Source organism: Carassius carassius, chromosome 38 (genome assembly GCF_963082965.1).
Source record: "Carassius carassius chromosome 38, fCarCar2.1, whole genome shotgun sequence".
NCBI classification, from domain to species: Eukaryota; Metazoa; Chordata; class Actinopteri; order Cypriniformes; family Cyprinidae; genus Carassius; species Carassius carassius.
Window position 1 is genome coordinate 25,638,631 of NC_081792.1, and position 25,800 is coordinate 25,664,430.

Consider the following 25,800-nt stretch of genomic DNA (forward strand, 5'->3'; position numbering starts at 1 on the left):
ATAAAATCTAAATCAATTTTTATTGAATAATTATGATGCTGCATTTGGTTATGTTTTGTCTTAGTTTCACCAATTCATGGCAGTCATTTCCTGCTGGATATTGTTGTTCAGTCTAAGCTACTTTGTTTTGAGGTTCCTGTTCCTCACAAACTCAAACTCCTCCAGGATTCAGCTTCAGGTTACTATTACACATTTACTACATGCACATCCTTTTGAATGTCATCTTTTTCTTGCATGAAATGTTTTGTACTGTGTGTCCTAGAGTTCTCTATGAATGGAGAATCCATGCCTGGACAAAGTGGGTTCCGAATCATTGCCTTTCATTACAAAACAAAGCATCATCTGAAAATAAACACAACGTCTATCACATACCACGACGGGCAGAATCACGTTGAGTTTTTGTGGGGCCAGGGACCGACCCAACACACTTCAGAGGAGTAAACACTACTCAAACTATACGTGTTTCGTTAAATTGATGTATATTATGTTATAGTCTCTTTGTTAATCTGAGGGCTAGAATTTACTCATCAGATTCTCTGTTTCAACAGTGTGTCTCTGATTTTACTGAGCAATGAAATAGTCGTCACCATGGGAAATATCTGTGTCATTATTCTGCTTCACAAGGAAAAAGGGACTATGTTTCTGTGGCCTGATGTTCAGCAACAGCAAAAAGATGTCAAGTTTACAGGCATTTTAGGTAAGAGTGTCACAATATCAATCATACACTGTGTATCAGCACTAAACTTAACTGATAACTAAGATGGTCTGTCAATGATGATATTGTGGTTATTAATCCAAAACTCACAAAACATTACAATGTCTGTGGGTAATATTTTAAGGAGAGGCTGGTAATTCATATGAGGAGATCCCAGGATCACAAACCCCAACTTTGAAGTTAAAGGACCAGGAAGTGAAGACATCTTGGTAAGTGATCAATAAATGTACACTACCAGTCAAAATGTGGAAAAATGACATAGAAACAAAATGTTTGATTTAATTTAGGAAAGACTTAAAACAGAGAGATTATATGACAAATTATATTCTAAATAAAGGTTAATCATATTAAATAAAAATATTTTATATAGTCTTCAGTGTCACAAGATCTTTCAGAAATCATATGCTAATTCGGTGCTCAATTTTTCAAATCTTAATTATTATAAACTTTTGACCAGTAGTGTACATTTAGCTGAACTTCCATAAAACTGAATTTTGGCATATTATTTTATTATATATTTTTAATTAATTGTATGTTGTTATTCAGGGTGATGGTGAAGGACTACAGACTTGCTTCTGCTCCTGTGGTTGGATGTTGGCTCGTACCATTCCAGGCTGTTGTGCAGCGAGAGCTCTCTGACTTCACTGTCACTCAGCTGTAAAAAGCAAAGAGTTCAGCAAAAAAAATAAAAAATAAATGGTCAATTATCGTGCTGACCTTTTTAATAATATAATGTATTATTGAAATAAAAAATTGTTTATGAGCTATAAACCTGTCATCTTTTGGAAAATAGTTATTTCCAGTGTATGTACCACATCTTTTACATGCTTTGATAGTCATGTACAATCATTTCACATCAAATAGTCAACCCAAATATTAATTTAAACTGATTTCCATCTGTATATAATGTTCTTTTTTAAAGTGCAAGATCAACTCATCCACTTGTTGCACTATAAAATATCAATTAAAATTTCATGTTCATATTCCTGGAAAATATGTATTTTTGTGGTCCTGTCTTGATAATATAAATAAAAGCACAACACCAAGCTTCTACAGAATGTATTTACAAATTATATTGGTAACATATTTTCTAGAAAAGCATGCTTTGATATTGACTTATGTGGGGATCAAGAGACTCTGACTGCAAATAAAGGGGGAGGTTTCTTCATCCGGTCAATAATAGCCAATAGCATGATGTGGACTAGAGTTTAAAGGCAGTGTGACAGTGTTTGGAGGTCAGTTGATGTCCTGTGCAGGTCATGATGGATCGAGCAGCTCTCCGGCTGATTCTCCTGGCCGTCTTTCTCATCTCAGCTACTTCTGATCCAGTTAAGAAGGTGAGGGTCAAATTGTAGTTCAAGCTGAAGAAGACTTGAGTCAAATCAGTACTAAAACAGATTAAATATCTGTACATGAGATGAAGGTTCAGACAACATGTTGAATATACACTACCGTTCAAAGATTTGAGCTCAGTAAGATTTATTAAAAAAAATAAAATGTATTTATTTATTTATTAAACTGATCAAAAGTAACAAGAAAGACAATTCTTATCTTATAAAATATTTCTATTTATCAGAAAAAAATGTATCACGTTTCCACAAATATATTAAGCAGCACAACTGTTTTCGACATTAAGGAATAGTTAATTCAAGTTGCTTGAACAGCAAATCAGCATATTATCAGCAGATTTCTGAAGGATCATGTGTCATACACATACATTTATAAATGTAAAATGTTATTTCAAATTACACTAATATTTCACAAAATAGCATATTAAATATAAAATGACTATCTTATTATATTTATGATTACATGAATTTAGCCTAGGATAGGTGTCTTTAAAAAAATAAAAATTGTAAAAAATCCCAAACATTTGAACATTAGTGTATCATGTATTTTGATTTAATATGGTTTAGCTGTTCCTTAGTTTCTTCCTTTTTTTTAATTTTTTTTTTTTTTATAAAACCACAATGCAATGTATAAAACGAACTGTTTTCTACTGCTTGGTTTCTATGTTGATATATTCAACAGTATTTTCATTTTGATTATGTTATAATACTATTGTTGACAGAAAAATATAATTAGAATTGACAAAACTAACTATCTAACTTGCTGTTGCTCGGTTGTGTACACTGAGATGTAGTCATCAAAACATATTTGTCTTTCAGTCCAAAGGCCTTTTCTCCCTGCCATTTCCGAGCAGTAAACATTTGAGCAATCCTGTATGAAAAAGGAGGAGTGAATGTGCACCAGCCAATCACTTTCTATTATACAATATGAGTATACTATTTTTGTGTACTGTTGATGTCTCAACAGAAACAAGATGTGGATATATACAGCTTCTACATTAACTCCACAGTCACCAGTCGCTATTCCACAACAGTCATCACAAGCCGTGTTGCGAACACACTGAATGAATCTCAAGAGATCCAGTTTGAGGTCAAGATTCCCAAGAACGCCTTCATCAGCAAATTCAGAATGTGGGTGAACAAGAGTAATGTTATAGAAGTAGAAATAAAGAGCCATTTATCGTATGTGGCCATCAGATCAGGTCCATCTGCTGCAGCCAAACAAGAAAAAAATAAAGATTTAGAAATGTTTTTACTTTTCAACGTATTAATTCACACAAAAAGAAAAATTATGTCATCAATGACTCACCCTCATGTCATTCCAAACCCGTAAGACCTCCGTTCATCTTCGGAACACAGTTTAAGATCTTTTAGATTTAGTCCGAGAGCTCTTAGTCCCTCCATTGAAAGTGTGTGTACGGTATACTGTCCATGTCCAGAGAGGTAAGAAAAACATCTTCAAAGTAGTCCATGTGACATCATTCTGTTAGAATTTTTTGAAGCATCGAAAATACATTTTGGTCCACAAATAGCATATAAATACCAAAAATAACTACGACTTTATTCAGCATTTTCTTCTCTATTGTGAGCGTGTTCACTGCAGTGTAGTTATATCCGGTTCGCGAATGAATCACTCGATGTAACCGGATCTTCTTGAAGCAGTTCACCGAATCGAACTGAATCGTTTGAAACGGTTCGGGTCTCCAATAAGCATTAATCCACAAGGGCAACAAGTCAATCGTTCGTTCGTTATCTGGCTGGGCTCGGCTCTGTGTTCATCTTCAGTTCTCTCTTCACAGCAGTTCAGTCAGTGTACTGTTTGAGTAAATGAATTACTCCGGGATATTGGTTTATTTGAACTCAGAGGGAGTGTCAGCCACATGAAAAAAGTTAACAGCTGAAGTCATTTGTGGATTAATGCGTATTGGAGGCGAGAACTGTTTCATACGATTCAGTTTGATTTGGTGAACTGCTTCAAGAAGATCCGGTTACATCGAATGATTCGTTCGTGAACCGGATATCACTAAACTGCTTTGTTTTGAACTCTCTCTCAACAGACACGGAAGAGAAGACAATGCTGAATAAAGTCGTAGTTTTTGCTGTTTTTAGACCAAAATATATTTTCGATGCTTCAAAAAATTCTAACAGACCATCTGATGTCACATGGACTACTTTGATGATGTTTTTCTTACCTTTCTGGACATGGACAGTATACCGTACACACCGCTTCAATGGAGGGACTGAGAGCTCTCAGACTAAATCTAAAATATATTAAACTGTGTTCCGAAGATGAACGGAGGTCTTACGGGTTTGGAACGACATGAGGGTGAGTCATTAATGACATAATTTTCCTTTTTGGGTGAACTATCCCTTTAATACAAACAAACATATTAAGTGGTGCTACCAATTGTGTTTGATGGAAAATTATTTTATGCAATATGTCTGAGATAAACAATTTAAGTTTCTGGTATGTTAAGAGATTGTCATTGTGTAATTTTCTCCATAGGACCATAGAGGGAAAAACATATGATGGGGTTGTGAAGGGAAAAGAAGAAGCTCAGCAGCAATACAATCAAGCAGTATCTCAAGGACAAAGTGCTGGACTGGTCAGGTACTGGAATTAATTTAAATTAGGTCCATAAAATATGCATTTATAGTATGTTTAGTAAAATGCTGGGATTTTTTTCTAATTTAGATCTGTTGGAAGGACTTTAGAGGACTTTAAAACTTCAGTGACGGTGGCTGCTTTTAGTAAAGTGACCTTTGAGTTGACCTACGAGGAACTGTTAAAGCGCCGCCTCGGCAAATATGAGCTACTCATCAACGCACAACCAATGCAGCCGGTGGCTGACTTCAAGGTAGAAGATACAAGGAGGATATAGATAATCAATTTATATGGATAGAGAGATAATGTTTCTTTTACTTACATTAGATGGATGTGCACATCCAAGAGAAACCAGGAATTTCCTTCTTGGAGGTGAAAGGAGATTTGAGCACCGGTGATCTGGCCAATGCCATCAAAACCACCAGAGCAGACAAAGACGTAAGAGTTTAAATGAGGGTTAAAACACAGTTTAGATGCGCTCAATATGCTCATACACTTCAAATAAAGATACCAGATGACCAAACTGATCATTTCAGGCATGGGTGACCTTCTACCCCACACGAGATCAACAGACCAAGTGTAAAAGCTGTGGAGAAAATGGGTTGAACGGAGACCTGCTTATAACATACGATGTTGAGAGACGAAGTCCCAAAGGAGAAGTCGTGGTACATTTTCAAAAACATGCTTTAAATGTGTTAAGATTTTGGCAAAAGTCATGACCTTGACCATGTAAAAAAGCACAAGTGATATTCATAATGTACTTACTTTCTGTTCTGTCAGGTGTCAAATGGCTATTTTGTCCATTACTTTGCTCCCTCTGATGTTCCACGTATTTCCAAAAATGTGGTGTTTATCATTGACCGCAGTGGCTCTATGTCTGGCAGAAAAATAGACCAGGTAAATGTCAACGTTTCAGTAAAATCAAAAGCTTATAATGAGCTATTAAATTTTTTGATGGAAAAACACTTGAAGAACATTCTTGGGGTATCTTGCAGCATTCTGCATTTCCATGCTGAAAACAACAACAACAGGGATTTCTTCTTGAAATCAGTCTGGTATTGTTTTGTTAAAGTTAGTAACAAAACTGTCTATGCCTAGTAGTATGCAGTCGTAATGGAGAAAGAATAACTTCCACATCTGCTGACAGGAGTGTTTTTCTTTAGACTCGTTTGGCACTGCTGAGGATTTTGACTGATCTTGATGAGGACGATCACTTTGGATTGATCACATTTGACAGTGAGGTTAGCTTATGGAAGCGTGAACTCCTCAAAGCTACTGAGACAAACCTGGAGAATGCGAAATCTTTTGTGAAGGAGATCAGAGATAGAGGAAGTGAGTTACAGTGCTAATGTTACATAAGGAGTAAGAAGGTTGAACCTCACAGTGACACAACTATGTTCGGTCTTCCTTCAGCCACAGACATAAACGCTGCAGTTCTAGCAGGAGTGGACATGATCAGTCGACATCCACGAGAGGGAACAGCCTCCATCCTGATCCTGCTGACTGATGGAGACCCCACTTCAGGCACAGATTCACACTGACAAACACAAGCTAAAGGGTGTTTTATCATAGAATTAGTTTAGTCAACTTAATCAATAGAACAACACTTTAACTGTCATCCTATAATACACAGGGTTTATTAGTAGGCCTGTTTGGAATTATCATGACCAGTTTGGCTTCTATCTTTGTCAGTAAGAGAATAAGACAACAAATAATATGAAATTTCAAAATGTGTCTATTGATAACTCAAATACATCAAATTATGATTTTTAAACAGGTGAAACCAACGTAGAGAAGATAATGGCCAATGTTAAAGAAGCCATTGGGACAAAATTTCCCCTGTATTGTCTTGGTTTTGGATATGATGTCAATTTTGACTTCTTGACAAAGATGTCACTGGAAAATGGTGGAGTTGCTCGCAGGATTTATGAAGATTCGGACGCTGATCTACAGCTGCAGGTGAACTACAGACAATCATCTGTGAATTCATCCTCAATGCTGAACTTTGTCTGAGTGCATTTAAAGTTTGCTTGATTTTTAGGGCTTCTATGATGAAGTTGCCGTCCCTCTCCTCACTGATATTCAACTTAAATACCCAGGAGGGACAAACCTTACCAAGACCACCTTTAGCTTGTACTTTAATGGCTCTGAGATTGTGGTGTCAGGACAAATCACAGACAACAGTGTGGAGAGTTTCACCACTGAAGTCATCGCAGTATCAGTAAGATCTTCACCAATCTTCTCTTTAGCAGCATATTATTAGGATCAATGGTCGATTGTGTAGAAGCTGAGAATAGCTTTGTTTGTATAGTGGGTTATGGATCAATGTGTTACTGACAGCATTCCTGATTAAAATTCTCAATAGTATTTTTATTTCTGAGCAGAAAGGCAGTAATGTGACGTATCAGGACACTATAATGAAAAAAGACCCCAGTGATGTCCCTCCTGAGGATGAAGATTTCATGCAGAGATTGTGGGCCTACCTTACAGTGAAGCAGCTTCTGGAGAGACAGTAAGTTTATGAGTGATATGACAATCTGCGATTTAAGTTCAACATTGAAAACATCTTTCTGTCTCAGGGTACTTCTTAAAGGACAAGAGAAAGAGGATGAAAAGAAGGAAGCTCTTAAACTCTCCCTGAAATACCAGTTTGTCACTCCCCTCACCTCGATGGTTGTTACCAAGCCACAGGAAGGTGAAGTGGAAGTTGCCGACAAACCCAAAGAAGGAGAAGCGCCGGCCAGACGAGGTAAGAGCCAAGCAGTTCTAGAAACTTGGAAAATGTATAAAGAAAATTATATACTCAGTTGAAAAAATAAATATACTATACTTTATCATTTTTTTACTAGGGCAAACATTTGACCTTTGTATAAGTAATGTGCCTGAGGTAATAACTTGATACATTAACAGTAGCTATTGTATTTATTTTTATACACAAGAGAGTTAAAAAATCCTAGCTCACTTGAGAAAAGTTCTAATTTAATATTGCACAGTTTTTTCTTGACAAATTTTTTTAACAACATAGGTAAAAACAAATAAATGAATTGACATGAATTTCTGTATGTCTCTTTTTGCTTTAATGAAATCAACAGTTATGCTAACATGAACAAAGCCTGATATTTTCCAGTCAATGTCAAAAATGAGTTCAAAATATTTAGCATTCCTTCTTCATTATGTGTTATGATTTTTTGTTTGTGACAGTTGTGTTCAGTGAATAACACTTTTTCTTTTAATTTAGCAATGTACCCTCAACTTTCAACTCAGAGTCGCTATACAGGTAGTTATAAAATGGAGAATTAACAGTTCATATACAGTACTTTAAACGGATGCAGAAATTTAGATTAAACTCACAATGAAATGTCACTAACTTCAGATATTTATTGCTACAAACAAGGAAATATAGGGTGTGGATTTTGATTGCTCCATTATGGTTGATTGAATTTGTTTTTTATCATTTGATTTATATCCCAGCATTAGCCTATGGAGGTGGTGGTGGTGTTGATGGTGGTACTTCTCAGAAGCGTTATTTTTCAGCACCCCGTGGTATGTGTGTTATAGAAAAATAAAATTGCAACCTAGAGTTTCTATAGTGTTTACACCAAACAGTATTCAATTGACCACAATCATTAAAACATTATTCCTTTTTCTAAATACTGCCTTGAATCCCCTCCATGTATTTATTTATTTATTGATTGATTTATTGACAGAATATAAATATACTGTACAATATTTTTGGTATTTTGGTGGATATGAAAATGGGGTAAAGGTGTCAAATGGAGGGATTGCAATAAAACATAATGAAAACAAATTCGTAATAAACAGATCTTTGATTCATGCTGCTTACAACATAAATATAACTCATTGTTTTCAGGTGGACGATATCGCCCGACTATTAAACATTTTCCATGTAGGTGGTTTTATTCCTTTTCTACTATGCATTTGTTTGCATTTATATTTATTATCAACCAGATTTAATAATGAATAAACACAGTTGTCATGTGCTCTTTCTACAATGTCAGGTACATAAAGTGTTCTTAAACTTAATTATTATAAAATTTTTATTGAATAATTACGATGCTGCATTTGGTTATGTTTGGTCTTAGCTCCACCAGTTCATGACAATGTATTCCTGCTGGATATTGTTGGTCAGTCTAAGCCACTTTGTTTTGAGGTTCCTGTTCCTCACAAACTCAAACTCCTCCAGGATTCAGCTTCAGGTTACTATTACACATTTACTACATGCACATCCTTTTGAATGTCATCTTTTTCTTGCATGAAATGTTTTGTACTGTGTGTCCTAGAGTTCTCTATGAATGGAGAATCCATGCCTGGACAAAGTGGGTTCCGAATCATTGCCTTTCATTACAAAACAAAGCATCATCTGAAAATAAACACAACGTCTATCACATACCACGACGGCCAGAATCACATTGAGTTTTTGTGGGGCCAGGGACCGACCCAACACACTTCAGAGGAGTAAACACTACTCAAACTATACGTGTTTCGTTAAATTGATGTACATTATGTTATAGTCTCTTTGTTAATCTGAGGGCTAGAATTTACTCATCAGCTTCTCTGTTTCAACAGTGTGTCTCTGATTTTACGGAGCAATGAAATAGTCGTCACCATGGGAAATATCCGTGTCATTATTCTGCTTCACAAGGAAAAAGGGACTATGTTTCTGTGGCCTGATGTTCAGCAACAGCCAAAAGATGTCAAGTTTACAGGCATTTTAGGTAAGAGTGCTTCACTTATTGAACCTTTAAACATGTATCAACAATTTAGCAATCAAATAGAACATTTTGAATGGTAACTTGCTTTACTTCTTAAACCAACATGGGATAAATAACTGTGGATAATATTAAAGGAAAAACAGATGCTTCATATGAGGAGATTCAAGGATCACAAACACCAACTCTAAAGATATATGACCAGGAAGTGAGCGCAAGCTGGTACGTGGTAAACAACACGTACACTGCTGATTTGTTCTTGTATAATACATCTGTTTATTCTATGAATGTATCTGTAGGGTGGATGCCACAAACTACAGACTTTCTTCAAAGCCAGATATCAAATGCTGGCTTGTCTCGTTCTACGCTGCGATGCAGAGAGATGTTTCTGATTTTACTGTCACTCAGCTGTAGAGTTCAAAGCTGGCAAATGAGGCATGTTTCTATATAAATGAATTCATTAACATAAAAACAATGTGTCAGAATCTGGATTTTTTTACTTTGTTCTATTTAAAATGATCCCTCCTTATTTTAGCACTTTAGGATTGCAGTTTAATCAAATAAACTTTTTTCCCCCATTAAACACTTGAACATGATCAAATATGCAATATCACAACATCTAAAATGTATCTAACAAACCATGAATTACTAGCATGTCCATGCAACACAGTACATACTTGTTTACATAGCAAGTGACTGTATTTTTTAGAAGTTTTATTAGAACTTTTAAGGTTTTATTTGGAACTACATTAAATGCAGTAACAGAAAATCTACTTTATGAATAGTATAAATAATAGCCATTCTTATTTTCTGCTGTTTTCTCTACTAATGAGGGTATTGAGTCAGCAGTTACACAGACAATCTAAACTATGGATGGGTATGTACTTTATCTGTATGCTTTGACCTTTGTCCTTGTGCTTTAAACTTATGTGATCATGTACAGTTGAGTTTATGACTTACTGTAACACTTCCTCTAAAGGAACTTGAAGGAAATTTAAGATTATGGAACTTACATTTTTCAGTTTTAATTAAAGGGGTAATTAAATAATAATAATAATAATAATAATAATAATAATAATAATAATCTGCAGAACACAAAAGATGTTTTGGAAAATGTCTTGTTTTAATGTATGTCCAAAAACATTTTTTTTTCAAAATATCTTTTGTGTTCCAAAGATTCTGTAGTTTGGAATGACATGAGAGAGAATAAAATGATGACAGAATTTTCCTTTTTGGAGGAAAATGTGATTCAGTTATAATATTTTAACATTGATGTCAAAACTGTGCAAACAGACTGTAAACTTCCAGGCTAAAACACGTAAGCGCCTGGGATGGAGAGAAACCAAAGACAGAAGTTGGAGGTAATGTCTATTGACTAAACTTGACAGTTCACTAAATGGATGGTTAAACAAATATCCCATGTTTATAGGAGCTCCGTCACTGCTGTCAGGTCAAAGGCCATTTGGCTTGTCTCTCTCCGGCTGTTTAACTAAATTTCCGTTTAAAGCACAGCTTTCCACTCCAGATCTTTTGAATAATACCTTGAGAGTTCCGGTAGATTGATACTTTGGATTATTGAGTTTATAGACATTGAATCTGTGAAATTCATCCTGAGGTTTGAAGAAGAATCCAGCAAATCCTTTGAATGCATCTGCAATCTCTGAAGTCACCACAGGCAAGTGCAACTGCCATTGTTATGGCTTTGAATCTGCCATATCTGTAAAGGAATTATATTGGAAATATATCTGTGCAAAGACAATTAAACAATGATTTCAGGCAGCATTTTGCTTCTCCTGAAGAGAACTACACTAGTAGCAGTATTTCTGCACTTTGACTCCTGCAATCATTAACTATTGAAGCATTCCAGAGCATTTTATCAAGTTGTCATTGTGTTCTCAGCCAAAACTACAATAGTGCATAAGGATGTACACTGAACACTGATGTACACTGGTTCTGAAATGTTTGAACATCTTTATAATGGTCTGAGAGATCCCTTGAATGGGAAATATTGGTAAAACATTGTTACGTAAAAGTTGAAGGAAGTATTTGAAGAGATCCATAAAAATAATAATTGCTTTTAGGAACCAATTACATTCAAATTAGATTGTGGTTAATTCTTGGACACTCCATTATGGCTAATGGGACAAACAGTTCCACTCATGGACTGAGTGATGTTGAGCGAGTGTTGGTACCCATCAGGGGCGGACTGGCCATCTGGAGCACCGGGACTTTTCCCGGTGGGCCGCTAGCCAATGTGGGCCGGCCCACCCGGTACACAAATATATATATAGGCCTATATATATATATATATATAATTTTTTTTTTTTTTTTTTTTAATTGACGGAAATCATAATATTACATCTCTTTTCTACGCAAATGGATGAGTGAGTCGATCGCGCAGCCAACAAGCGCGTTTTCGTCTAATTTAGAGAGAGACAGATTCATCTGGTAATTTCTCTGAGCAGCAGGCCACTGTATACGTTCACTTAAAACATAACCGACTGTGTTTACGAGAATACTTGCAGAGACAATTATTTTGAAATAATTGTGTGTGTATTTGTTCATTCAGAAGTTACGATACCCAAAAGATGAATTAATTCTTTGTACGCGCATTGTCTGAAATGCTGCTCACAGCGCGTGCTTTGAACGAGTGCGCGCAAGCTTCGAACGCGCGCAAATTGTTTAAAAAAGTTGAATCAGCAAGATTTAGAAACAAGTGAAAACGATCAACTACGATACATTTCACCCCTCCAAGCGAGTGAACAACGCGAATTTTAAATCGCTATTCACGATAGCCCGTCGGGAAGAGCAGTGATACATTTTGGAGCCCGACTGCAAAACACAATAGCCCCTGGACGTCGGGCTAGCGATTTTGCGAGCCCTGCACCTCAGATCTATCCAGTTTGTGAACCACTGGTTTCCACAATGTTTTCGTTAAACAAAATAAATGATTATTTTAAAAGATTTACTCAAGAGAATAATCTGTTCACGAATCGGATCATGAACTTATATTACCGCATATTCATGCATCTGTTAACTGAATGCAAAGTGTGAGTTCTAGGAGAATGTTTGTCTCGTGATGAACATGTATCGCTCACTAGGAGTCGCTAAATGAACAGCTGCAGCACGCAGGTTATCTTTTTTTTTTCTTTTTTCTTTTTTTTTTCAATGGAGGATCAGTTGCCCTATTGGTTAAAATCCCCAAACAGTATACTTAAATATCAAATAAATAAATTACATCAAAACAGGGGCGTTTGCGTTTTGATGTGGTGGGCTGCTGTGGGCCAGAAAGTCCAGGGCCACTTTTTGGTCCCAGTCCGCCCCTGGTACCCATATTTGACAGCTTCATCCTGGTAACCTGGGTGGTGGGACACATCCTGGTTCTTATTGTCATCTGTCGTACGATGCGGCGAGGACATGGACAGTCCACTGGAGGAAGAACAGGAGGACTCCAACAAACAAGTGCAAATGGCACAGATGTTCTTCTTCTGTCATTAAGTGTGGCAGATCTTCTCCTCCTTTCCTGTTTTCCATATCACACAGTCGCCATTGCAACCCGTCACTGGCCGTTTGGAAGCTTCATGTGCAAGACTGTGAGCTTCCTGAGTGCAATGTGCACAGCTGCGAGTGCCTTTACACTGGCCGCTTTGGCTTTTGCACGGTACATCATTGTGGTCCATCAATCGAAAGCATATCATAGGCGTAGAGAGGGACATTTAAAAGTAGTTGCGGGTGTACTGTGGATACCAGCAGTCATCTTGGCATCGCCTCAGTTTGCGTGGAGGACACTGATTTCAGGCCTGGACAACCATGAAGCCTGTGAGGACCTGGCATGTTTCAATTTCCTGTCTGACAAAGGCCAGTTGGCATACGGAGTGTGCCACTTCCTATTCGCTTTTACATTTCCACTTGGGATCATTGTAATAGCCTATGCCAAAATATACCATTTCCTCAAAATCACTAGACGGGGCCATACAACGCAGACTGACCGTTTGGAGTATTACCTTGTGCATGTGACTCAAACGACTGCTCTGTTAGTGCTGGCATTTGCATTGTGTTGGCTGCCTTGTGTTGGTTTGCCCAAATAGCTGAGGTTTATAAAGCAGCTGGTCCCATATCTCACTTTGGATCTTTTGCTAGCTTTGCACGCATCATGGCAACATCTTCTACAGTGGCCAACCCCATTCTCTATGTTTTTATGTCAGAGAAATTCAGAAAGGAACTAATGAACCTGGGTCAAGGAGTCTGTGGTAAAAGACCCTCCTTAAGTCATATGGTTAGAGTTAATTAGCATGATTTGTTCCATTGTTTATGGCTAAGTGGTACATGGCTGTATATAATGTATTAACAATGAGTATTTTGTTTCTAAACAAACATTAATGAGTGATGCAACAATAACCAATGGTTTGGACACTAAGGAACTTTGTTGTGGTATTTCAATGTCACCATTTTTTCACAGCCTAATAAAATTTCAAGAAGAACCAACCAGCTGGCATTGTATTTTGTTTTAATATTTTGTGTTGGTTAAACTGCAGACTTGTCAGTGGTTTGTTCATCACAGTACAGTGTTGTTTGACTTGAGTTTTAAGGAGAACATGCACTCTTTCAAAAATGAATGTTCTTTATTGGCATCTATACTTCCACAATGAACCCAACAAAAAACTCTTAAAGATATAGTTTGCCCAGAAATTAAAAGTACCCCATAATTTTCATAATCTTCTTTCAGACAAATACTGTCTTTGTATTTATAATGTCCTGGCTCTGTCCAAGCTTTGTAATGGCAAACAAACAGTGAATACTATTAACACCACTGATTATGTGTTGCGATCAAACTTATAGGCAAATTTGGTAGTTTTGTATGTTGGTTCAGGACTGTTATCATCTGAGGTCCTCGAAGAGATTGGCATCATCTCTTCTTAGGTGTTCGGTCATCTCAGATCTTTATGATAGGATAGATCCAGACTGAAGTTTGTGTTATTCTCGGGATCACCCATTCACTGCCATTATAAAGCTTTGAAGAGCCAGGACATTTTTAAATATAACTAAGTTTGTATTCATCTGAAACAAAGTCAGTCATATACACCTAGGATGGCTTGAGGGTCAGTATACCTTTAATTGCGGAAAAGGTTTCTTCAGATTATTAACATGTTCTTCACAATAAGAAAAAATGTGTCCTTTAAGAACTGATCACTGAAAAATTCCTTCAGAAAACCCCAATTTTTCTTCCATGTGAAATCTCTGTTTTAAAGATCGCACCTTAAGAAATATTAGATCAATTTGCAAATCTCTTTGTGGTTAAAATCTATTTGGTTGAGGGGGAATATTGAGTCATACATTTAGAAGGCGGCATATTTTGAGAAAAAAAAAGAAAGAAAAGTAATTCCCAATTTTAATGTTTTTCTTTTGATTATGCTCAATGTTGAAAATATATTTAAGCCTCATAAAGTAATAACTCATATATACAGTGCCCTCCATAATTATTGGAACAGTAAAGACAAAATTGCTTTCTCTGCTGTGTAGTCAAGACATTTGCAAATATGATTAAAAGATGAATATGCAACAAATACAGAATGTCACATTTTATTATTAGGTCTTTCGACACATACATGTTTTACCAAATAAAAAGGACAGCACTTTTAGAGTTCATCCCACTGTTTGATGTGATCACAAGTATCGGAACAGTTGAATTTAAGACAGATGTAAAAGATTAAAAGCTAATAACAGAACAACTTTGTCTTTACTGTTCCAATACTTGTAAATACCACATCAAATACATTGTAAATACCAAAGTGAAAGGACAAAGTTAGAATTTACATTTGGAATTCAAATTTAATGCAGTTGTAATGCAAATTTAAATAATTCAGTACTTGCAAACATTAGACCTGAGATTGGTGTTTTTTTTTTGTTTTGTTTTTTAAGGTCAGCATATAATATACATAAGCCTTTTTTTGTATTATTCATTTTACTTTTGTTTATGCAATTCCTAGGCCAGATGGGATTGAACAACTGAAGTATTTCCTTAACACGAACCATTAAAATAAAAGAGAAACTTTACAGCTGAGTGACAGTGAAATCAGAAATCTCTGCCTCCATCAGAGCCTGGAACGGTACAAGCCAGCATTCTCGAACAGGAGTTGAATGCAATCTGTAATCACTGACAGTCTCCCTACAATTAATAGACACAAATAGACACATAACACACTCTTTCTCTCTCTCTCTCTATATATATATAAACATATAAAGCAACACAATACTTTTTAAAATTGAGGAACAGAAGGTTTTATGGAAGATTGTATGTATTTATTAACTGAATCACTTACAAAGAAGTCTTCACCTCCTTGTCTTTTATCTTTAAAGTTGGTGTTTGTGATCCTTCAGTCTCTTCATATGAAATATCAGCCTTTCCTTAAAGATTATCCACAGATTTTGTGATTTGTCACCAATGTTGGTTAAACAACAGCAATTTATCTAAAATATCAACCTTATAACAATAAACAGTTGTTGGCAAACAATATCCAGTACATAATTGGCACAATAATATCATTGACATACAAGTTATAATTATATTAAAGTTTTTGTACATGGCTAATCGCAACATGAATACTAATGATACTACTGGCCATCCAAGATGTAGACGATGACACTGGAAAAAAACAATAGGTATAGAGGACTATATTTTAACTGGAAGCAACGGTTTGAAGTTTATTGATGGACTGGAGTGCTGTGGATTACTTGTGGATTATTGTGATGTATTTATCAGTTGTTTAGACTCTCATTCTGACGGCACCCATTCACTGCAGATGATCCATTGGTGAGCAATGATGGAATGCTACATTTTTCCAGATCTGTTCCCATGAAGAAAAAAACGAATCTACATCTTGGATGGCCTTAAAGTGAATACATTTTTTAAGTTACATTTTTGGATGAACTATTCCTTTAATGCGGAGCCTACTTCAGTATTAGCAGGAGGCAAGTTTTGATTCTGTAAATAATGTTTAAATGTTTAGACAGTGTATTGCTCTGTTACCTAAAACACCTGTCAGGTTGGCATCTTTTGAATATTCCCAAATGACAGGCCACAAAAACATGACCCCATCTTTCTTATGAGAAAGAATAACAACACCGATATTTCCAAAAGTAACGTTCATTACATTTTCCCGAACAACCAGAGACACACTGTTAACAAACAGAGAACAGTTAATACACAGTAGATTTTGTGAATTTATTTATTCTTTCTATGCTGAGAACTTCTATATTTACCTATCTGCATTGTATTGGGTTGGTTTCTGGCCCCACAAAAACTTGACTTTGTCCTGGCCATTACGATAACTGATAGACTTTGTGTTTATCTTCAAGTGATGGTTAGTTTTGTAATGAAAAGCAATTTGATGGAATCCATTCTGTTCACTCAAAGACTCTCCATTCATAGAGAACTCTAGGATGAACAGAAAATTCCACAGTAAACACATTCATAAGACAGGCCTGTTAAATAGATGCACACGTAGAACAAACAGTGTCTAACCTGAAGCTGAATCCTGGAGGAGTCTGAGTTTGTGAGGAACAGGAATATCAAAACAAATTGGCTTAGACTGACCAACAACATCCAGCAGGAAACGATTGACTTCTGGAGAGAGAATCAAAATGTCATGATTATTTCCTAGAATTGGTGCTCATAAAACAAATAATTAAGAAAATGCTAGTTTTTATGTACCTTGCACAGCAGGGGAAGTAGTTGTATACAAAGTAGTTGGAAAAATTGTAGTTGTGAACATTGTTTCAGTTTGGGAGATGTCTAAGACCAACAAACATGGTAAAGGATGTAAATCCACATAGTGCAGAAGTTTATTGTTTTTAGTCTTTGTTTTAAATGTGACGTGTGTAACTGACCGGCACACAGACCCAACAGCAACATACAAAGTGTACAAAGTCATAATAAAAAAATAAAAAAACTTGCTATAATTACACGTTAAAATAGAGAGAAGCGACAGTAAATATTTTCAACAAAGTATGGGGATCTTTATCATTGAAAGCCAGTAATAAAAAACGAATTATTATGATGATTTTAGATGTCTACTTATGAGTCTGAGACCAAATGAAAGTTAAAAAGTAATAAAAAAATAAACAGAAATTATTGTAAATTGAATAACTTACATACATCCGGTACATCCATATATGAATCTATTGTAAAAAAAAAAAAAAAAAAAAAAAAAAAAAAAGAAAGAAAAGGAACATTTTCACATTGTGAACATTAAGAGTCAAATATGTAGTTTCAGTTTTTTATGCATTTCCACAATGATTCTTCCAGAAAATGGTGATTTGTCAATGCAGAGAAACATCTGCAACATTCATTGCATTGCTCTATTATCTTGTATAAGTAGATAATAGAAAAAAAATTCTGACATACCATAATAAAAGGGTGCCATTGCTGTGATGTCCATTGCTAAAAAAAAAAACAAATAAAACAGATAAAAAAATAAAATAAGAATAATTAGATTTATAAACTTAAGGTAAAAATGAATTAGGCTTAATAATCGGCTACTAGTTTTGTAATGCTGGAATATGAAAACAAATTTAAAATAATGCATGAATATATTTAGGACATTTAAGACAAGGGACGTTTACATTTCTGATCACTTAACACATAAATAAAAATATTTAAAGCATCTTTTTACTGTTAGTAATAATTTATTAACTTAAAATAATTACACACATCACCTTTAATAAAACGCTTAATAAAATTATGTTAAAACAGGTGACAAAGATTCTGCACAAAGTATTTTTATTATTGAAAGTCAATAAGGAACCAAATTAATATCATGATTTTGTAGCCCAAAAGGATGTATAGATGGTTTACTTATGAGTCTGAGACCAGGTGCAAGTCAAAAACAGTAAATACTGTAAAGAGAATAACTTACACAGAAAGATGCCATCTGAAAAGGAGGGACATTTTCAAAATTTGAACATGACTCAAATATTGCACTACCACAATTATTCTTTCAGAAAACAGAGAACTGTCAGTGTTTCAGTCAAGCTAAAAACACCAGTGCAAAGTCCATTGCATTGCTCTGTTACTTACAGAAGCTGGATCTATAGAAGTAGTATGGCACTCAATTAAAAAAAATTTTGATTAATATTTGTGTCTAATAATATTTGTGCCGCACAATGGCCTTTAGCATTTACTAGGGGTGTAACGGTACGTGTATTCGTACCGGACCGTTTCGGTACAGGGCTTTCGGTACGGTGCACGTGTGTACCGAATGACCGAATGCAATATTTTGTGTGCAGAACATATATATTTTGGTGTTTCCAAAAGAACATATTAAGTGGAGGAACTCTCCGCATTCAGCGCAAATCCCGCCCTGCAGCTGATTCTAAGGCCGGTTGCACTGGCTGTGTGGCGTGAGCGTGGCGTTTCTGCTGCGTGTCAGTTGCATGACGGCTGCTTCGCGTTTTCTGTGTCTTTACACACCAGAATCGTGCCTGACGCAGCACTGGCGCGCGGCTGCTACTGTAGGTGACACAGAGGGAGGCCGCTGAGGCGCCGACAGACCAGGATCTTGTCTTCACGACAACAATATCTATACTTCATGTTGAGCATAAATATAAAGCCTACTGATAAAGGACACCGTCAACAGTATTGACGGCAAAATAGACTATGTTTGACAGGTGCAATATGCCAGTGTGTCACCGGCCTAATGTTTTCAAAAGGCATCACGCAAGTGTGAACATCACTACAAATAGGAAAAAAACGATTGTAATTCAAACGCAGCTCCCGTCGGCATTTAAACAGACCTTTGCTCTTAATTCCTATCGGTCCAACGCAATAACGAAATCTGAGCAGGTCTAAAAACTGAAACTGTTGATGCTGCATTTTACACTTTGGAAAAGTTATATATATATATTTTTTTTTAAATATGAGCAGGCCTACAAGCTGGGATTGGTAATGCTACACTGTAATCATAGTTATTTATTTATATTTTTCATTTTATTTTATTATATAATATTGGTTTGAGACTTGAGAGTATTTTATTTATTGGAGAACTTTGCAGCAGTATTTTATTTCTTATTCTTTTTTGTTTTATATATATTTTATTAAAAAGTATTTAAAAAAGTGTAAATTGTTTAAAAAAAGTTTATAGTAATAAACAACCTGCAGTTTAATGTTTGCATTTCTTTCCCTTACTGTACCGAAAATTAACCGAACCGTGACTTTAAAACCGAGGTACGTACCGAACCGTGATTTTTGCGTACCGTTACACCCCTAGCATTTACATTTTTTTTCGATTGCTAAACGACAGTGGGCACAACTGGAGTCACATGTGCAAAACTCTTACTACAGTCTGCACAGCAGCAGTTCATGTGAACCAAACTCTAGTTCCTTTTTCATTGCTTGAACACAGTTTTCAAAACTCTACACACTTATCCCACTACTTTAACCACAACCTGCACAACACTGTGGATTTACAGCACTTTGTTCAAATGCTAACACACTGCTGTCAAAACTGTGAAGCACACATGCAAAACAGAAGAGATTTATCATGTAAAAGAATGTCACTCCTTTCTTTGAAGAAAATATGACTTTGTATGAAGTCACTGAAATAGTTCAAACTGTAAAGATGAAAAACTTGTATTTTCTGTATTGGTGTTTGATGCTAGTGTTTTTCCTCTCAGTGTGTTCTGAGTGACAGTGTGTGTTATCTCACTGAGGGTTGTGTGTAGTGTTTGGCTGCACTGAGCCTGTTTTGAGCCATGTGTTAAGAGTTGTGTTGCTTGGAATGAGTTTTGCAGGTGATGTGAACTGTTTAGCTCAGGTGACTGTTGCTAGTGCAGACTGTAGTGAGAGTTTTGCACATGTACTGTAGCTCCAGTTGTGCTCACTGTCGTTTAGCAATCGAAAAAAACTGCAACAGGCATTTTTACATTTTACAAACTAAAAACACTAATCAATTTAATGAAAGCTATTTCAATCCATTAACAAAGAAAAATACTTTGACCTACCATGGTCAGTCTGTTCCCTTCCTACCTCTTCGGGTTTCTCAGCAACTTCTATTTCCTCTTCCTGTGGCTTGGTAACAACCATCGAGGTGAGGGGAGTGACAAACTGGTATTTTAGGGAGAGTTTTAGAGCTTCTTTCTTTTCATCCTCTTTCTCTTGTCCTTTAAGAAGCACCCTGAGACAGAAGACGGAGAGAAAACAGATATGAGGTTTGAAGAAGACAGTATGAGGTTTGCCATTAGTTTGCTGTTAAATTTTGATTCCTTTTGTATGGAATTGTTCCTCCTACAAGGCACATAGACTTGAGATATTGAATTTGACCTACTTGAGAAATACTGTCTGTGAATAGGTATGTTTTTGACCTTTCATACTATTCACAGTTTTAACTTGATCATTAGGGTGGATTCTAACAGTTGTTAACATTAGGGTGTATGAGTGTATATCGACCAAAATGCATAAACTTACTGTCTCTCCAGAAGCTGCTTCACTGTAAGGTAGGCCCACAATCTCTGCATGAAATCTTCATCCTCAGGAGGGACATCACTGGGGTCTTTTTTCATTATAGTGTCCTGATACGTCACATTACTGCCTTTCTGCTCAGAAATAAAAATACTAGTGAGAATTTTAATCAGGAATGCTGTCAGTAACACTCTGATCCATAACCCACTATACAAACAAAGCTATTCTCAGCTTTTTCAAAATCGACCATTGATCCTAATAATATGCTGCTAAAGAGAAGATTGGTGAAGATCTTACTGATACTGCGATGACTTCAGTGGTGAAACTCTCCACACTGTTGTCTGTGATTTGTCCTGACACCACAATCTCAGAGCCATTAAAGTACAAGCTAAAACTGGTCTTGGTAAGGTTTGTCCCTCCTGGGTATTTAAGTTGAATATCAGTGAGGAGAGGGACGGCAACTTCATCATAGAAGCCCTAAAAATCAAGCAAACTTTAAATGCACTCAGACAAAGTTCAGCATTGAGGATGAATTCACAGATGATTGTCTGTAGTTCACCTGCAGCTGTAGATCAGCGTCCGAATCTTCATAAATCCTGCGAGCAACTCCACCATTTTCCAGTGACATCTTTGTCAGGAAGTCAAAATTGACATCATATCCAAAACCAAGACAATAGAGGGGAAACTTTGTCCCAATAGCTTCTTTAACATTGGCCATTATCTTCTCTATGTTGGTTTCACCTGTTTAAAAATCATAATTTGATTGAGTTATCAATATTTATAATATATAAAAAATAATATTTGTTGTCTTATTCTCTTACTGACAAAGATAGAAGCCAAACTGGTCATGATAATACCAAATAGGTCTACTAATAAACCCTGTGTATTATAGGATGGCAGTTAAAGTGTTGTTCTATTGATGAAGTTGACTAAACTAATTCTATGATAAAACACCCTTAAGCTTGTGTTTGTCAGTGTGAATCTGTGCCTGAAGTGGGGTCTCCATCAGTCAGCAGGATCAGGATGGAGGCTGTTCCCTCTCGTGGATGTCGACTGATCATGTCCACTCCTGCTAGAACTGCAGCGTTTATGTCTGTGGCTGAAGGAAGACCGAACATAGTTGTGTCACTGTGAGGTTCAACCTTCTTACTCCTTATGTAACATTAGCACTGTAACTCACTTCCTCTATCTCTGATCTCCTTCACAAAAGATTTCGCATTCTCCAGGTTTGTCTCAGTAGCTTTGAGGAGTTCACGCTTCCATAAGCTAACCTCACTGTCAAATGTGATCAATCCAAAGTGATCGTCCTCATCAAGATCAGTCAAAATCCTCAGCAGTGCCAAACGAGTCTAAAGAAAAACACTCCTGTCAGCAGATGCGGAAGTTATTCTTTCTCTATTACGACTGCATACTACCAGACATAGACAGTTTTGTTACTAACTTTAACAAAACAGCGCCAAACAGATTTCAGTAGAGGAGTCTCTCAGTGAATCATCTTCTACGAGACCTTTACTATCTACCAGTGTCAACTTTGGGATGCTGTGAATTACCCCAGATAATCATTGTGAACTCTTTTTACCTGGTCTATTTTTCTGCCAGACATAGAGCCACTGCGGTCAATGATAAACACCACATTTTTGGGAATACGTGGAACATCAGAGGGAGCAAAGTAGTGGACGAAATAGCCATTTGACACCTGCGGGAAAAGAAAAATAAATACATTCTGGATTTTTTTACATTGCAAAAAAAATTTAAAAAAATGTACCACGACTTCTCCTTTGGGACTTCGTCTCTCAACATCGTATGTTATAAGCAGGTCTCCGTTCAACCCATTTTCTCCACAGCTTTTACACTTGGTCTGTTGATCTCGTGTGGGGTAGAAGGTCACCCATGCCTGAAATGATCAGTTTGGTCATATGGTATCTTTATTTGAAGTGTATGAGCATATTGAGCGCATCTAAACTGTGTTTTAACCCTAATTTAAACTCTTACGTCTTTGTCTGCTCTGGTGGTTTTGATGGCATTGGCCAGATCACCGGTGCTCAAATCTCCTTTCACCTCCAAGAAGGAAATTCCTGGTTTCTCTTGGATGTGCACATCCATCTAATGTAAGTAAAAGAAACATTATCTCTCTATCCATATAAATTGATTATCCATATCCTCCTTGTATCTTCTTCTACCTTGAAGTCAGCCACCGGCTGCATCGGTTGTGCGTTGATGAGTAGCTCATATTTGCCGAGGCGGCGCTTTAGCAGTTCCTCGTAGGTCAACTCAAAGGTCACTTTACTTAAAGCAGCCACCGTCACTGAAGTTTTAAAGTCCTCTAGAGTCCTTCCAACAGATCTGAAAGAGAAAAAAATCCCTGCGTATTACTAAACATGCTATAAATATATATTTTTATGGACCTAATTTAAAAATAAATTTACAGTACTTGACCAGTCCAGCACTTTGTCCTCGAGATACTGCTTGATTGTATTGCTGCTGAGCTTCTTCTTTTCCCTTCACAATCCCATCATATGTTGTTCCCTCTATAACCCTATGGAGAAATTAAAAGGCTTAACAGACTTAAAGGTCAAGGTGTTACCTTACTAAGATTTGACTTCATATAGCTGCTGGGTTTTTGGTTTAAGAGTTTTCAGACATGTTCCGAACATTTGCAATTAAGAGTAGTATTGAATCAACCCACATTCTGAATTTGCTGATGAAGGCGTTCTTGGGAATCTTGACCTCAAACTGGATCTCTTGAGATTCATTCAGTGTGTTTGCAACACGGCTTGTGATGACTGTTGTGGCATAGCGACTGGTGACCGTGGAGTTAATGTAGAAGCTGTATATATCCACTTTTTTTTTCTGATAAGACACCAGAAGGTACTCTTAATATTTGATTAGACATTTTTTTAACTCAAACCAGGGGTTTATAATGAGAGGCTTACTGAACTGAGCGAAGCAGCCGTTAACACACGTTCTTGCATTTAAACAAAAAACAGCGATTCACTGATTTGACACTGACAAGCTACACCAAGTTAGAAGGTGAGCATCTTTGAACTTGATAAAGCATATTATGAAGAGGCTTTTTAGGTAAGCTAGAATCTGCGATGACAGGCCCAGTTTGTTTATTGACTTCCATGGCTGCAATACTCTGTTTTCTGCTCTCTGGTAACCTGGGTGTTGAAATACCATTGATTAAACTCACAGTGGGAGGAATCACACATATCAAAACAAAAACTGGCATTTCGACACAGAAAGCTCATTTACAAAGAATAACTGGCTTTGGCGTTGTTTTTCGGAGAAACAAGTATGTGAACTTTGCATGTTTCCTAAATATCTATGAATGTATAAGTGGTTTTACGCTTTGGTACAGTCAAAAAATTATAGGCTATACAGCACCTAAGAGACTCAAGAGCAAAGACACATGAAGCACATATTTATATTGAAAACAATTAGAAAGCAGATTAATTGGACCTGAAAAGGTATTGTTTGTGAACGGCTGATTGGATTGTGCACACTTACGATTGTGTACTCTTACACACTTGACACTTACTCCTGCTTTTTGCATTGCAATGCTGTATTTAGACTGCTTGGAGAAAAGACCTTTGGACTGAAAGACAAATTCACCTACAGTACATGTCAGTTTAAACTATTGAGAAATAGTTTAGCTCAGTCAAATAGCTTTCAGTCAACAGTGCATATGTCATCTGTACATGCATCTGTATATGTCAGCTTTTACTTTGAATATATATATAAATTTTTTTTTTTTTTTTCCTGTTGACTGAACAAGGAGTTAAATATCACACACATCTTAAAACAAGCTTAATGAACACAAAACCCTTCAATTACTGTATATTCAGAGGCCTAGGTGAATGTTATTTATACTTTAAATAAGTATAAGATGAGGTTCTGATAGGTTGTAATGTAAATCAGTGAGATTTTTATAACAGTAAAGCATACTTCTATAAAATGCATATACGTATACCAGTTGTCACGCTATATCTTCCCATTATATATATAAGTAAGATGATATTCAAATCCTTGGTTTTATGATCAAAGTCCTGTAGTTTTAATTGTGGGGAAATATATAATGCAATCCAATACAATGATGATTGAGAGATGAAAAAATAAACATCCCTCAAAAGCCTACATACATTTTATGATTTTTCTTACAAGTGATAGCAAGTAAATGTTATTTATAGAGCATATTTAAATTCAGCATACACAGAAGTGTTGTACAAAACAATCATAAAATGCATTAAAGTATAATATAAAATGCAATAAAATACAAATTAAAATCCAAGATTTGCTATGCAATGCTAATCCATAAATTAAAATTCAGGAAAGGCCATAGAATAAATGCCTTTTAAGTTTAGACTGAAATAGAAAGAGCACTCTTAATTTCAGGTGGCAACTGATTCCATTACCGTGGAGCAGCTACCGCAAAGGCTCTGTCCCCTTTGACAAATGATGTATAGATAATAAAGCAAACCTAAGTAAACTATGCCTCTACCTGGTTTTGTACCTTAAACACATTGACTGATATGTTAATTGACCCTAACCTTCTTAACTGGATCAGAAGTAGCTGAGATGAGAAAAACACCCAACAGAATCAGCCGGAGAGCTGCTCGATCCATCATGACCTGCACAGGACATCAACTGACCTCCAAACACTGTCACACTGCCTTTAAACTCTAGTCCACATCATGCTATTGGATATTATTGACCGGATGAAGAAACCTCCCTCTTTACTTTTAATCTTGAACCTCACATAAGAGCAGAATATGGATGTGGTTCAACATTAGTGTGCACTTAAAAGTCTATTAGTAATGTGAAGGCTACAATGGACATAATTGCCCTGATTCTCTGTGGTTTCTTACGGGGTTAGATATCTGCCAAAATTCTGCATGTGATAGATCACGAATTAAGTTTTGTAGAGAAAATGTTTGTCTTGCAAA

The 25,800-nt window shown here is 36.2% G+C and overlaps 5 protein-coding genes and 1 long non-coding RNA gene across 6 annotated transcripts; 4 read left to right on the forward strand and 2 right to left on the reverse strand.

Annotated features, from left to right (window-relative positions):
• Positions 1 to 39: 39 nt before the first annotated feature.
• LOC132119207 (uncharacterized) lies at positions 40 to 1,386 on the forward strand (the record flags this gene model as incomplete). Its single annotated transcript, XM_059528999.1, has 5 exons — positions 40 to 178; positions 263 to 437; positions 549 to 697; positions 840 to 924; positions 1,262 to 1,386. Coding segments are annotated over 5 exons (663 nt in total), but the record flags the coding sequence as incomplete, so codon positions are not given.
• A 509-nt stretch (positions 1,387 to 1,895) lies between these two features.
• On the forward strand, positions 1,896 to 9,884 carry LOC132119208 (inter-alpha-trypsin inhibitor heavy chain H3-like). Its single transcript, XM_059529000.1, has 21 exons — positions 1,896 to 2,052; positions 3,032 to 3,195; positions 4,571 to 4,675; positions 4,760 to 4,922; positions 4,997 to 5,107; positions 5,206 to 5,334; positions 5,450 to 5,566; positions 5,833 to 6,001; positions 6,083 to 6,193; positions 6,447 to 6,628; positions 6,711 to 6,890; positions 7,054 to 7,181; positions 7,249 to 7,418; positions 7,908 to 7,946; positions 8,141 to 8,212; positions 8,475 to 8,576; positions 8,773 to 8,886; positions 8,971 to 9,145; positions 9,257 to 9,405; positions 9,537 to 9,621; positions 9,699 to 9,884. Exons 1-21 carry the CDS (start codon positions 1,975 to 1,977, stop codon positions 9,811 to 9,813), a joined length of 2,658 nt encoding a protein of 885 aa, XP_059384983.1. The 5' UTR covers positions 1,896 to 1,974; the 3' UTR covers positions 9,814 to 9,884.
• A 2,845-nt stretch (positions 9,885 to 12,729) lies between these two features.
• Positions 12,730 to 13,618, forward strand: LOC132119645 (galanin receptor type 1-like). Its single transcript, XM_059529792.1, has one exon. The coding sequence runs from the start codon at positions 12,804 to 12,806 to the stop codon at positions 13,485 to 13,487; it is 684 nt and encodes a 227-aa protein (XP_059385775.1). The 5' UTR covers positions 12,730 to 12,803; the 3' UTR covers positions 13,488 to 13,618.
• Positions 13,619 to 15,446: 1,828 nt separating this feature from the next.
• Positions 15,447 to 17,599, reverse strand: LOC132119647 (uncharacterized). Its single transcript, XM_059529794.1, has 7 exons — positions 17,551 to 17,599; positions 17,111 to 17,191; positions 16,922 to 17,023; positions 16,660 to 16,834; positions 16,427 to 16,575; positions 15,720 to 15,804; positions 15,447 to 15,565 (listed from the first exon to the last, which is right to left on the reverse strand). Exons 1-7 carry the CDS (start codon positions 17,567 to 17,569, stop codon positions 15,451 to 15,453), a joined length of 726 nt encoding a protein of 241 aa, XP_059385777.1. The 5' UTR covers positions 17,570 to 17,599; the 3' UTR covers positions 15,447 to 15,450.
• LOC132119648 (uncharacterized) lies at positions 16,798 to 17,456 on the forward strand. The gene is made up of 2 exons (XR_009426175.1): positions 16,798 to 17,318; positions 17,382 to 17,456. It is a non-coding gene; the product is annotated as an uncharacterized LOC132119648 (long non-coding RNA).
• A 2,711-nt stretch (positions 17,600 to 20,310) lies between the features above and the next one.
• Positions 20,311 to 25,534, reverse strand: LOC132119646 (inter-alpha-trypsin inhibitor heavy chain H3-like). Its single transcript, XM_059529793.1, has 13 exons — positions 25,405 to 25,534; positions 23,541 to 23,704; positions 23,286 to 23,390; positions 23,035 to 23,197; positions 22,847 to 22,957; positions 22,620 to 22,748; positions 22,434 to 22,550; positions 22,035 to 22,203; positions 21,843 to 21,953; positions 21,414 to 21,595; positions 21,152 to 21,331; positions 20,861 to 20,988; positions 20,311 to 20,570 (listed from the first exon to the last, which is right to left on the reverse strand). Exons 1-13 carry the CDS (start codon positions 25,480 to 25,482, stop codon positions 20,363 to 20,365), a joined length of 1,845 nt encoding a protein of 614 aa, XP_059385776.1. The 5' UTR covers positions 25,483 to 25,534; the 3' UTR covers positions 20,311 to 20,362.
• Between the last annotated feature and the right edge of the window lie 266 nt (positions 25,535 to 25,800).